Source organism: Harpia harpyja, chromosome 5, assembly GCF_026419915.1.
Source record: "Harpia harpyja isolate bHarHar1 chromosome 5, bHarHar1 primary haplotype, whole genome shotgun sequence".
NCBI classification, from domain to species: domain Eukaryota; kingdom Metazoa; phylum Chordata; class Aves; order Accipitriformes; family Accipitridae; genus Harpia; species Harpia harpyja.
Genome location: NC_068944.1, coordinates 79,488,107 through 79,502,106, shown reverse-complemented (window position 1 = coordinate 79,502,106; position 14,000 = coordinate 79,488,107). Strand labels below are relative to the sequence as shown.

Sequence of the window (14,000 nt, the reverse complement as noted above, 5' to 3'; positions counted from 1 at the left end):
AGCAAAGCAACATGGGTAGAAACAGTTTGATCGTAGTAACAAGGTGCTAGGGTTCATTCAGGAAACTGTATTCAGACAAGGAAAGTTGCAAAACTCTTAACATAAGCAGTAAACCAAGTTTCTTCTTCCTTACTACTCTTACTCCACAGGGTGGGTGGAAAAAGTAAATGAAGTCATCATACCAACGCTGAAAAAAATGCATCTTCCTACATGGAAAAGTCTACAACAGCAGCATTCCTTTGCTGCACTTTCACACTAATAGGAGGGAGAGAAATGAAAGAGGCTTCTGAACACGGGTTGTGCTGACACTGAACATGAAGTCACCGAAGGATTCACATGACTGTTTCTCCACATACGTTGCAGAGATACTGTAAGTGCTTTTATTTCCTGAACTGCGGGTGGAAATCTGTGACTTCATATCCATCATGAATATATGCATCATAAATAGGCAAAGGAAGTTGTGAAGGGAAACGTGTTCTTCTTTGGTGGGCACGGACAGAGGAAGTTGTGAAGGGAAATGTGTTCTTCTTTGGAGGGCATGGACAGACCCAGCACAGAATTAAGATAATGGCTACATTTTAGCTGTTGCATCTGTACCTGAACCCTGGTGCAAGAATGCACAGTGGGGTCGTGAGCTGCTGCTCTGCATTCTCCCAGTGGAGTACAGCTACAACAGCCACATGTAAAAACAAAGGTTTAATCCTTGTGTACATGTAATTAATACATACACATTACCAATTTATCATAACTGCTTCTCAGCCTATACTACTGAGCATCACAGTTTAAGCGTTGAAACACCATATGGGGTGCTTGCCTCTACCCACTGCAGCTCTCCAGGCTCCAGACACTGCTCCAAGCCAGGTGCCTGGGCTCCCTGCCTGCTGCAGAGACGGCAGGTCACAGGCAGCTCTCCCACCTCTCTGGACCCATTCTCAAAACAGCAAGACCTTAGTTCAGGCACAGCAGTGTGGATCCCGCACAAGACTCAACTGTTCCGGCAAAAGCAAATTAAGGAGAATAAATAATTACAATGAATCAACAGGATAGTGAGGGAAAATCCCTATCAGTAAAAATACTTGAAGTGCTTACGGCAATCACAATGTATGTTAAACAGAATGGCTGTTCATCGATGTTAGAAGATACCACGTCGACAGCTTACAGACAGCAAACTGTTTTTTCTTCCTGGTACATAACTAAACATCTATGAATTTGCAACAGACTAGTCTCTTACACAAAACTTCCTTCACTTTGCAATTTAGGCAGTGCTACCACTTCCCTGTTCTAGTTCACATGCATTTTGTCATGGCAGCTTTACAGATCCTGGATCCTGAAACCTGCACTTGTTTAACAGGCCGCTCTCCTTTGGGTCCATCACCCGAACGGTCACTTGCAGAGGGGCATGCAGCCCTGCCTCGGCACAGCAACACGGGCCTGCTGAGCAGCCGGCAGGCTTCTCGTGTTGCCAATGATGCGCTTGCAGCGCTGTCACTCATCGCTGTGATGTGCGCCCGTATCGCAAACCACCAAGACTCAGGAGCCTTCCTGCCACTGCCTGCTGTCCTGCAACGCTCTGGAAGGGCCAATCCACCCTCCCTACCTCTCTGGCAAGAAAAACTCCCTGCAGATGGATAGCATGGCACAGCGACCAACTACCAAAACGTATGCATGGAATTGTCACTGACAGGGCTGCGCTCCACATTTCCACTTCTCCCACGCACTGCACAGGGGGACAAACCTCCAGGGGCCAGTTCCAGCCACTGCAACACTGCTCCAGAAAGCTCCCTCGTCAAAATTAAATGTTAAAATACACATCATTAAATGTCACCATTAGGTCAAAATAGATGGAGATTGTTCAAATGAGAAATGACCTCCAAGTCATTTCTTTGCCAGGGACAGCTAGGGGTTTCAGGCTGTTTTGGTGGGTCACAGATTAACACACATCATCCAAGAAATGCGTGAAAAAACAATGCAACTACAGGCCAGATGCAATTAAATTACAGGGCCTTATCCAGTACCTACACCAAATGTTTCCACCGTGATGCTTGTTTCCAACACACAGTGGAGGTCATTTTAAGTCTGTAGGTCTAATTACAGGAGCATCAGGGTATCCTCAGCCAAAAAACTAGTTTCCACACAGCTTTCCTCACCTCTTCAGCTGTCCCGCAGAGCCACCCTGGCAGAAGGACCATGGGAGAGGCAGGGGTCCATCTGTCAGCTGTGCCTGTACCGTTACCCCACACCTCACCTGCGGCACGGAGGGTGCACTGCAATGCCTGCACCAGCAGCCGAGGCTTGGTCAGGTGCAGGGCACAGACAGAGGGACAGCTGATGATGGGCGCCAGGAAAGCCCATCCCAAAAAAGATAGAGGAAACAACACAAGACAAAGATACAGCTGGCTCTGACACCTTGGATGTGCCACCTTGGTATTTTGAGAGCACCAAGGATGAGCAGGGGAAGGAGCCACGGGATTCCGAATGTGGTGTTGGGTCCTGGCACTCACCACGTGGCATGCACACCGCTGCATGCACACCGTGGGACAAGGCTCAGGCACCAGCCATGCGGCATGTACACCCTGATGCAAGGCCCTGATGTAGAGAAGATGTGTGGCGGAGGTGGTAAGGTAGTAGGAACAGATACTGAAGGATGATGTGTGGGTGTGGAAGCACCAGAAAGCAGAGAGGGACACAAGAAAGGCAGGTGCTGATGGCACTGACATTAGCAGGTTATTAAGATCTCAGCAAAGCCCAGACAGGGAAAACAGCCTAAAACATGGGCAGCACGTAGCCAGACTAGAGCACTATGGACTACGGACAGGTCATTAACAGGTTATGGTGGGAAGATAAAGAACAGGATTGGCCTCGGATGGGCCCTTTTACCCTCCAGGAGCTGACTGCCTGTGATGGCTGTCTCTCAGTGCTGTCCCACCCCTGCGTGGGGTCAGGATTCACCCGCTGACTTTGGTCCCTGTTCCTGGCTGCCCTGACAGAGGCAGGGAGACTCAGGCTCCACTTTCAGGGGAGATGGTCATTACACTGATATGGGGGACACGTCTGGAAGAAAGAGGGCAGGGGGTAGCGATGGGAACACTGCAAAACCCTGACGGATACGCCGCGGGAGGGCTGTGCTGAGCCCCTGGCCCGGCAAGATAAGCTGAAATGGTCCCAACCCCCGGTCTGGAGGGGAGGAACCGGGTTCTCCAGCCCGGGAGGCAGGGGTGCAGGGGCCAGCCCCCCGTCACCGCCGTGCCCCACGATTTACCCGGCAAGTCCTCATTCCCGCAGGAGCCGCCCGGCCGGCGACCCGTGGTTACCGGCCTGCCACCCGCACCGCTGCCACCAGGCACGGCTCAAAGACCGAGCCCAGCAAAAACCCTCCAGGACCGGGCTCCGGCAGCGCCCGGTCTCCCCCCCACAGGGCCCGCGGGCCGGCTGCGAGTGGGCGGCCCCGCACGGCTGGTCCCTGGGGCATCGGTGCCTTCCGCTGCGGGCTGCACGCCCGGGACTGTCCCGCTCCCTCGGGGCACGGCCCGGCTCCCCGCACCGGGGCACGGCGAGCCCGGCTCCCCGCACCGCGGCACCCCGCGGCTCCGGCCGCCCCCCGGGCGGCTCGCTCCCCACCCCGGAGCAGCTCTCCGCATCGCCCTCCGGCCGCGGCCATCGCCCTTACCCTGGGCACCTGCGGGGCGCCGACCGGGTCTCGGCCGGGCTGCCCGTGCCCGGGGGATGCGGCCGCCCCGGCCCCGGCCCCGATCCCAGCCCCAGCCCCAGCCCGGGCCGGCGGGACCACGGTCTGGCCCCGCCGCCGGCCCCCGAGCGGGCTCCCGCAGGCGCGGGGCAGCGCTCGGGGCCCCGCACAGCCCGGGGCCCCGCAGGGCCCGGCCGCGGCGGCAGCAGCAGTGGCAGCAGCGGCGGCAGCAGCGGCGGCGGCGGCGGCGGCGGCAGCAGCAGCATCCGTCCCGCAGCGCCCCGCGCCCACCTGCTCACGGCGCTTCTGCCAGCGCCCGCAGGGGCTCTCCTCCAGGATCTCGCTCTCCTCCTCGCTCTCCTCCTCCTTCTCCTGCGCCAACCGCGCGTCCGGCTCCGGTACCGCCATCCCCGCTCCGAGCCCAGCCGCTCCGAGCCGAGCCGAGCCGAGCCGCGGGCTGACAGCGCCGCGCGGGGCCGTCCCCGTCTCAGCCCGCCCCGCTCCGGACGTGCGGCCGCGCACGGCCCCGCCCCGCCCCGCCCCACCGGGAGGGGCTCCGCACACCCCCGGGACCCCCCGCCCCGCCGCTCCCGGTCGCTCCCCGCACGTACCCCTGCCCGGGGGAGGCTCCCGGGGTTTGTCCCCCCCCTGCCTCAGGGCGCCGGTTCCCCGGCCCGAGCCACCCGCCTCGGAGCCTGTCCCATCCCGGCCGGCCGCCCGCCGGCTGGCCCTCTCCTTGCCCCAGCCTCCCTGCAGGCATCTGCCACCCTTGCCAGTCCCCTCTCGGCGGGGTCTCCGTGTTCCCCCGGTCCTGGCAGCAGCCCTGCCCTTTCTATTCCCGTGGTGCCTGGACGCTGCCACCTCGCCATCTTCCCCCAACAGCCGCTGCTCCGTCCTGGGTGCCGGGGGCTGCACCCCAGGGGGGAGCAGTGAGCTGGGCTCCCGGGCCCGCCCAGGCACTGTGCACCCAGAAACTGCTTCGCCAGCTCCGAGCAAGAAGTCTCGCAGATGTTTTCATTGCTCTGGAAAGTTTCTGGCTCGTTTGCTGTTTTTCTTCTCTTTCTGGCCGTCTCCGGTTTCTTTTAGCACGTTCGTTATTTGTTCCACCCTGCTTCCGTATAAGCACCAGTGCCTCCTTGCTGTTTTGGGAGACACTCTCTCCCTCCAGACCGTAACTCCTGCTAGCCGATGTGGTTAACCGAGAGGGACCACGGTGAGAGTGGCTATTGGACGAGGAGGAGGCACTGATGGCGCACACCAGGTATCGTACACAAAATCCCGTTCCCTGAAACGCAGTACAAACGAACGGGAGGCGTTCCCTTGTGTGGGCCACCACCAGGTCCTGCCTGGCAGCCGACTGTGCTGCTCTGACCGTGGCACCGGGGTAACTGGTGCCACCAGCTACAGCCCAGTGGCACTGCCGTGGGCCCTCTGACAGGGCCTGAACTGCGGCCGCCACCTCCCCGTGGCATACCCTTGCCTGAGCCCGCCCGGGTAAATCCCTGCTGGAAGGCTGCTGGCTGTCAGTGCGAGCCCCGTGCTGACCCTGGCAGACCCTGTCACCACCTCCTGGACTGCAAAAGCATGTCCCGGGCCACGGCCACCTCCAGGCGCACATTCCCGTGACACTACCCTGCTGCCGGTCTGTAAGCCAGGTGCCACAAGCTCCCACGATGACCTATTCCTGTGCCAGCAGACAGGACTTGCAGGAAAGTAAACCACTGGGTCTTACCACAGTGGAAGGCAAAAGTTCAGCTGGGAACAAGGACAAGGAATAAAAAGGCTGGAACCAAACATAAAATACATCCCGGGCACCTTTCCTATCTGCCTGTGTCTCCACAGGCCCCCGTGGCACTCCCGTGACAGCCGCCCATCTTCTGCAGACTCTGGTTCCCTCTTGCAGCTCTGCCAATTGTCTGCCAGTTTAGCTGCACCTGAGGGGGGGATAGCCTGTACTGGGGGTGATCTGCCAGTTCTAACAGACATCCCCTGCAAGTAAAAGCTCTGTCCAAACAAGGAAGACAGGGCAAATGTACCCCAAAAGAGATTTTGACAAATAACTGGCCAAAAGGTAAAAAGCAGTGCTCAGAAACACTGAAGGCAAGAACCTGAGCAGAAGATATGTAGAGCCCAAGGATGATGAGGGTCTAAATGGGGTCACTGGAGAGACAGGACTATAGTAAAAAAAGCAAAGTTCGTTCTCTGCTGTAGCATTTACTCCGTAGGAAGCCTTTCTTTACAGGAGGACAGTCAGAGGAATTGCCTCAAAATGAGGTGACAAAAGAACGGATTATATAACAAATCAATAATATGAATGGTGACAAATTGCCAGGCTGAAATATTTGCCCCAGAGGTTTGGAGGAATGCACATGTTGAATGGCCAGAGTATGTTCTGTGGTACCTAAGGCAGGCTCAGTACCAGGCACTGCTTTTCAACACATTCATAAACAATCCAGAAAAGGGATGAACAATGAGTTGGCAGAGTTTGCTGATGACACCAAACTATTCAGGACAGTCAGCTCTAAAGCTGGCTGTGAAGAGCTGCAGAGACTCTTGTGACACAGGAAGGGGCGTCAAAAGTGCAGACGAGCTTTCACATGAAACTAACTCCTCAGCTTGGAGAGCAACAGCTGAGCCGGGGATACACAGACTAAGAGCACCATGAACGGCTTGGAGAGAGCGCGTAGGAATGGTTATTCACCATTTCACGCAAAGCAGTGGTTGGGATGCCCGATGAAAAGGCTAGGCAAGAGCTGTAAAACACATGAACGGGAGTAATTTTTTACTGATTGTTTCTTGGGCTAAAATGTTCGTGGGTGACACATTGTGGAATTCATTGCCTTAGGGTGTTTACAGCGGCCAAAGTAGAAAAGGATTTTAAAAGCCATTAGGCAAATTTGTGGGAGAAAAATTGATTGAGGGCTATTAAACACAGAGACGCAGATGTAGCCTCTGGCTCAAGAGGGCTCTAAACTGCGGATTGTCAGAAGCTGTGAGTCTGCAACAGATGAAATATTGCTCGGTCCCTGCTCTGGTTCCTGTGCTCTTCCTCTTGGGATCCACTATTAGCAACTTGCAAAAATAGGATGCAGGGATATGCAGGGCTTAGATCTGACCCAGGGGAGTTGCTCTCACACTGTCTGCTGCTCCATGCTTTCTGGGGAGGAAACACTTTTGGGTTTCGCATGTTCTTTGCAGACCTCTGCTGTTTTCATTTCACAGGTGCTGGACACGTCCTTAGCTGGATGTTGCTGTGTCCCTGGACTGGCCACACTCCGTGCATAGGCAGCTCATACACAAATCTTTAAGGTCCTTTGAGGTATATAAATTGCATCCAGCAGCATGAATTGGCTAGGTCCTAGAGCTCTCTGCTCAGACTCAGTCCATTTGAATGCAATGTTCTCAGTGTGTGATACCCTTGACTTCTTTGGACACATTACGGGAATGACAGGAGGCAGAGGTGATGCAGCATCAGCAGATGGTCCCATGGCAGTGATCGTCCTCTGTATCACCACTGCCCCCTCATCCCCATCCGGACAATGCCCCTGTATCCCACTACCTCTTTCCTCACCCCCTCATCCTCCATGCCTCATCCACATAGAATCACAGAATTGTGGAGGTTGGAAAAGACCTTTAAGATCATTGAGTCCAACTGTTAACCCAGCATTGCCAAGTCCACCACTAAACCATGTCCCTAAGCACCATGTTTACACATCTTTTAAATACCTCCTGGGATGGTGACTCCTCCACTTCCCGGGGCAGCCTGTTCCAGTGCTTGACAACCGTTTCGGTGAAGAAATTTTTCCTAGTAGCCAACCTAAGCCTCCTCTGGCGCAGCTTGAGGCCATTTCCTCTTGTCCTATCAGAGTAAACTTCTTTATCTTCCTTCTATGACTTCCTTTTTCTTTACTGGATAATACATAGTAGAGCATATATGTCTTGCCTGTTCATTTTCAGGCATAAGTCGTATGGTCTTTCATTTGCTGGTTGTCCTGACTGTCACATAACCAACAAGCAGGAAAAACCTGGTCCCTCCTGGTGGCCTCCACGCTTTTGTACTGAATGTGACCTGAAACAGTCGTCTGCCCTCGGCTGTGTTCTGGGGTTCAAGCTGTTAGCCATTTAGCTGTGAAGTCCGACACTCACCAATGGGCCGGGCAGTGCAGACACCCTGCATTGCGCCCAGACCCCTTCCCCGAGGCAGCTGTCCTGGGGAGATTCAGCAAGACAGGCTGCTGCACCTCCCAGCCCGCCTGTGCCCAGGAAACTGCAGGCTTGTGCCCATAATTCATTTTTTTCTGCAGTGAGAACAGAGCTCTGCTGTTCCGCTCGGGCTCAGACAAGCAGGCTGTGGTAAAGCAGTGGCCCAGCCCTGGGTTTCTGCCGCCGAACACTGCCCGTGGGATGCTGTTGAAGTGTAACGCACAGACCCTCGTCTCCACCAGAGCAGGCAGGGCTCTGCTCTGTGCGTGCATTTGGAGCCCAGGTCTCTGCCTGCCTGGAGCCAGGTGCTCTGCAGCATAACCCTGCCCTTCTCCTGCCCCAAGAGCTGGCTGCCATTTCCTTCACCAGCCCCTAAGAGGCCATTTCCATTGGGGATCCCCTGGTGTGTGGCATACTGCAGAGACCTTTTGTCACAGTCTTTGTCCCGTCTGTCTGCCAGACCTCTCTCAGGTTGGTCCTCTGCTTTGTCCCACCTCATCCGACCACCAGTTTGCAGTCACGGACCCTGGGGAAGGTCTGTGTGCATCCTGCGGCACAGTGCTGCTGGCAGGACGGCTGGTGTGGCTTGCTGCTGCCTTTAACCCCTCTTTCCTTGAACTCCTTTTTGGTTGTCCTGAGGAAAGGAACACCTCTGCAGTGCCTCCATTTGGGTTAGGGCTCTTGGCTAAGGAGGTCAGGGATCTTGGGCAGTGAGATTAATGGGTCTAAAGGTACAGGCTTTGGTTTCCATTCAGGATTCCTGCATGCAGGAGCTGAGGCAGGAAGGATTTACTGCTCGGCTAAAGTTCTCCTTTTCCACTTCCATGGAAGGGCGAACAGACCAGTTCTGCTCAGCAGTCCCTGAGCAAGGGGGCACTCGGATATGTGGAACTGGGGCTCCTCTCTGGTCTCACCCAGTTTCACCAGCTGACCTGGGCACTGCTAGCTCAAGGACCGTGGCTTGAACTGCACTGCTGTGCTTTTAGCCACAGTATGAGTGGAAGAGTGCAGAGGATCTGAAAGCTGCTTTACAGCGTGGCAGTCCTGAGGGGTTTGTCTTGCAGTGACGTGCAGCTAGCCAGGAGCTCCTTGTTTTATTTAATGCGGGTCCCAGTTATGTATCATTTTGAGTGTGCTCCGACTTTAAATTGCCTGAGTCTGAGGGGATTTTTGAACCCCTTTCAGGGTTAGTTTGCTTTTATTCCGTTCCAGAATGCTCTGCAGGATCTGGGTTTTGCAGGGAAGCCCAGGTGACGCCATGCAGCTGGGACCATCCCTCCCTGCAGGAGCAGGGCACCCACATTGTGCTGCCCAGCAAGCCTGTGCTCCAGCCAGGGGAGCGCTGGCTCCTGCAGGGTGCTGGTGTTTATGGTACGGAGGTCTGGGCTGGGATTCCTCCCCTCCCTGCTAGGAGGCCCCTCTTGGCTTGCCGTCTATTTTTATCCGCATTTGATGGATAGAGCTGGGATGTAATGACATCACATGTTTTTGCACAACTTGCACTTTGTTACGGTTTAAGGTTCAGTCTAGGTGCCAGACTGACTCTGTGAAGCTGACAAAACATCTTCCCTGCTGCTTTGTCTTCTTTCAGCACATTTGTTAGTGGTTTCTGCAGGGCAAACATGTGGCCAGCACATAGCTTCTCAGGAATCTATTTGTGTTTACTGAGTTAATGCATCAGGCTCTAACCTCCCCTGTTCTGCAGCTCCCCACATATGTCCTTCAGAAACGCGTGACCTACACAAGTGTGTAACCTGCTGGTGTCAGCATGTAATTCAGATGTGTGAATTCACAGGAGGGCAGGCCAGCACGCATTTAATGCTGCAGGATCAGGGCTCTCCTGGGAATAATGCAGAGCAGTTTCCTGAAACTACTTCTTACAGCTATTACTGTTGAAAGCATCTCCACTGTCACCCCTGGGATGGCACATACTTCTGCAAACATCTCAGAGCAAAGGTCAGGCCAGAGAGCTTGGTGAGGGGCTGCAGACTTTTATAATGTCTAAGCCCTGCTCATTTGAGCTCTGCCTGTGTTCCCACTGGCAGCTCCCACACAGTGCAGGAAACACGTATCCAGCTCTTCCATAAGTGCTTCCATAAGTGGAAAGAAAGCCAGCGTATGTAACAGTGCACCACATAAACAGAGGTGAAGCTGACCACAGGAACAGGGCGCAGTGTGTGGGTGTGTGCTGGGATGAGGGCATTTGCTGTAACCGGTCACAGCTCAATGCTAAAAATGGGATGGTTTGAATCTGCTTGGGAAGGCTTGTCCGTCTGCGAGGGAGCAGGGCGACCCAGGGGACAGCAGCCAGGCCGACGTGTGGGGCTAAGCAGAGGGAGAGGCTGCTTGCAGTGGATGGGGGCAGCGGCTGTGTGACCATCTGCGGATGTGAGAGCACGGCCATGGGCTGCAGGACAGGCTCTGGGTGATGGAGGAGCTGGACCCGGTGGTCAGAGGGAGAGTGGCATTGCCGGGCGGGAGGAAGGCATCCCTGTCTGACCGGAGGGGTGGAGGGAGGGAGCCTGGAGCTGTGGCAGCCAGAGGTGAAGGGGAGCAGGGTCAAGGGCAGGGATGACAGAGGGAGGTGGGGGTCAAAGTCCTGGGAGCACTATCAGTAATTGCCCTGCAAGAGCCAGCTGTCAGAGCGGGTGAGGCTGCTGCTCTGACTGGTACTCCCACCAGAGAAGGCTGATTTTATTTTGTTCGTTGCTTGTAGCTGGTCATGCACAAAGGGCGCCTGGTTTATGTCAGACCTCATTTGCCTGCGCTCCCTTTCTTGGCAGGCTCCTGCAGGCAGCTGGAAGGGCTCAGTGCTGCTCCGCAGCCCTGGCAGGGGACTCGGATCAGAGTTTCCTGACTCCTGGCCTCTTTCGCCAAGAGGAAAGCCTGGCTACAGGTAGTGCTCTCGGCGGAGGACGGCGTGTTCAGTGCAGCAGTACACCGTGTGCGGCTGAGGTGGCCCCCAACCCCGGTGTTTCCATGTCCTGGCCTCCTGTGTTCGGCTGCCAGGGTATTTCCTGCTCTTCAGGCCATGGTTTCCTTTTGTTAATCTCAGCCAGTTCCTTTAGGTCCCGTCCCGCTTTGCCTCCCTCCGCAGCCCTGCTGCTCCGCAGGACACATGGCCTCCCCAGAACCTCCTGAAGGAGCCCCTTGTCCCTGGGCAGAGCTGGCCGGCTCCAGGCTCTTCTCCTGCCCCTGCTCTCGGATGCTGGCCCTGGCCCTGGAGGATGCTGGCGGATGCAGGGGAGCCGGGATAGGCAGCTCCTGTGGCTGCGCAGCAGCGAGGTGTGTAGGGGGACAGTGCAGTGCAGCAACAGCTTCAGCTGTTGCGGCCCTGCAGCCAGTTTGAATCTCTCCCCACCCTGCCTACATGCAGCCCTGCAGCCTGTGCAGGGTGAGGAGGAAGGGTGGCCCCAGCCTGGAGGGCTTTGAGGTAAATAACCCTATCTTTGCTCCTACAGCAGCAAGGAGCAAAGTGTAGCTTGGGCTATCATATTATAGCTGGGGAGTTCCCTGTTCCAACAGCCTTTAACACTTTTTTGACCTTTTATTAAAAAAAAGAAGTAGAACCAGTTAAGTGGGAAATTAAGCAAAGCTTTCATCATAACAATATCTTTTGTTCCTTTTTATCTTTGGGGTAAAAACTTTCATTAGGAGAAACTAACAGACTTTCAGCTGAGCATAAAGATGATGTTAGCTGTCATCTTTGGGGTTTGGGAAAAAAACTTGGTGGAGACACCCTAGAGCTCTGTTGCTAAAACCCCCTCTTTGTGCTGCTAAGGCAAAACCAAGACAACTGCACACAATAGCAGATCACAACAGTAGTGAAGCCAAAAAAGTAACTTCTGTCTCCTGCAGCAGCCTTGCTGCTGCATAGGTGTAGACACATCCCATGTCCTATCTGCCCCTAGGACACTGAATTGTGCTGAGAGGGGAATTATAAGTGAGAAAATGGGCTCTAAGAGCCAAATTAATATTTTTATCAATGACTTGGTCATAAAATAACAGGGTCAGTCAGCTTAGCTAACAGGTGAGGTAGTGAAATGGTAGAGCAGAGGGCTGGAACAGCATTCAGGGGCAACGGGTGACATTGAAGGCTGAACTAATAGTCATGGGAGGAAATTGAATGGTACAGAATGCAAAGTCATGCCCTGGAGTCACTGAACAAACATTTATGCCATAAATTACACCCCCGATTTGGAAGTGATTAAAGAGGAAAAGGCCTGCATGCATTCAGCAACCTCAGGATGAACGTAGGCTGCCACATAATGCAGCCACGAAGACATGGTGCTTTCTTAACTCTATTGGGATGTATTTCCAGAAGAGGCAGATAGTGCCGGTGTTGTTGTACAGAGCATTATTTACAGACCATGCACCAGCCATGCTAAAAAACATGAATTCATTGTAGAAAAGGTGCAGAGAAGAGCAACCGAGATGACTGAGGGAATGCAGAGAGGAGATGAGGGCAGCCCAGCTTGATAGCTTGTCAAAACAGCCGTTGAGGGGAGATAAGATTGCCCAGGGTAGCTTTATCAGTGAAAAACACTGGAGCAGGAGGAGATCTGCTTAAACTTATGGATGGGGTTTGCATAAGAGGAAATTGGTCTGAGCTGGCTGAAAACTAGGAGGGCGTTTCTAGCTGCTGGAGGAGGCAGACTGGAACGAGCTCCCGGAGCAGAGGTATCGGGAGCCTGCCCATTTTGCAGAAAGATTTCTATGGGAAGCTGCTGCCCAGCAGGGAGCAGGCATGCTGACCCAGGAGAGCCCTGCCAGCCACGTTTGCTTTGTTCAGCTGGGTTGATGTGCTCCAGCTGGGGTAATGGGCCTGGCTGGCTCTGTCCCCTACGCTTGAGGGCACTGCCATGCAGGTCTACGGCCCCCATGAGTGGGGAGCACCATCACTCAGCAGGGAAAGCTGCTGTGCTGTGGGCACCCTACCTGCTTCACCACTCATGACTGTGACTTCGCCTGGCCTGTGGGCACAGCGATGGGTTTGCTGGTTTTCCGTTCCTTTTCCAGCAGGTCAGGTCCCGGGGCTTTTGCTCTCAACCCCAGTCTTCTCCCATGAAACTGAGAAGTTACCCAGCACATCCACTGTGGTGCGATGTTCCCGCAGGGACTGGGCAGCAGACACTCAGACTGCCTGGCCCTTTCTTTTCCCCTATTGCCCCCATGCCTCCAAAGAGTATTCAGATACTATTCAGATGCATTCAGTTATGCAACCAGCTTATAACTATGCAAATGTATGCAGCTTTTCCCTTACACAATGTCCTGTTTTCTTTCAGCTTCTTTTTTGGAAATTCAGCACTTCCTGTGGGAGTGCAATCTGAGTCCCGGGGAGCCATCTGGAACCCTCCCAGCCTCGGATCCCCGGGCAGGCTGGAGCTGGCACAGGCTCCTTTCAGAAGCCTCACCACCCTGGCTGCTTGAGTCCTGCTGTCCACCGTCTTCTGCTTGCCTACACAATCCAGACCCCTCGGTCCACCTCAGAGCCAGTGGCACAAGCTGGTGCCAATCGCCTGCAAGAAGCAAGAACGCAGAGGGGGGGCTGCATCTGCATGGCCTGTCCAACTCTGTAACCTGGCACCAGCCAACAGCAAGTGTGTAGGCAGCAGCGTGAGAACAAGGCAAGCGTATGCCAGCACTTCTCTGGTATGTCCTCATAGGCCCCAGGGCTTTGTGTCTCTGGGAGCTACTGAAACGATGATCTCTCTCTTGTTATTTAGTAGCCCTTGATGGATTTTCCTCCATGGCTTACTCCAAACACTTTTTGAATCCATAGAAACTTTTAGCACCCAGAACATCCCACAGCAGGGAGTTCCTCAGCTCAGCTACCCAGAGTATGCAGAATTACTTTCTTCAACCTGAACTGGCCTCATGCTGGCTTCTGCAATAACCCTCAATCCCTGAGTTGGAAAAGGCAGTGAACAAATCTCCCCACTGCTAACTACTATGCTGTCCGCCTTGGTCACCTCTCCATCTGTGGAGTCTACTCAGTCCTTCCTCTTTCCTTCCCTATGTTTCATCATTCTTATGCTTCTCTGAGTCCTCACAAGATGGGACAACGAGATGGGACAATGAACACCTCAGGGGATGGTATTCTGCTCTCTGC

At 54.5% G+C, this 14,000-nt stretch overlaps 1 protein-coding gene across 1 annotated transcript in view; it reads right to left on the bottom strand.

The window, feature by feature from the left end:
- NRBP2 (nuclear receptor binding protein 2) overlaps nt 1-4,179 on the bottom strand; it is a 29,280-nt gene extending 25,101 nt beyond the window's left edge. The window contains exon 1 of the mRNA XM_052787969.1: nt 3,977-4,179. Within this exon, the coding sequence (XP_052643929.1) occupies nt 3,977-4,093 (117 nt within the window). The 5' untranslated portion in view covers nt 4,094-4,179. The remainder of the gene's footprint in view (nt 1-3,976) is intronic.
- Between the last annotated feature and the right edge of the window lie 9,821 nt (nt 4,180-14,000).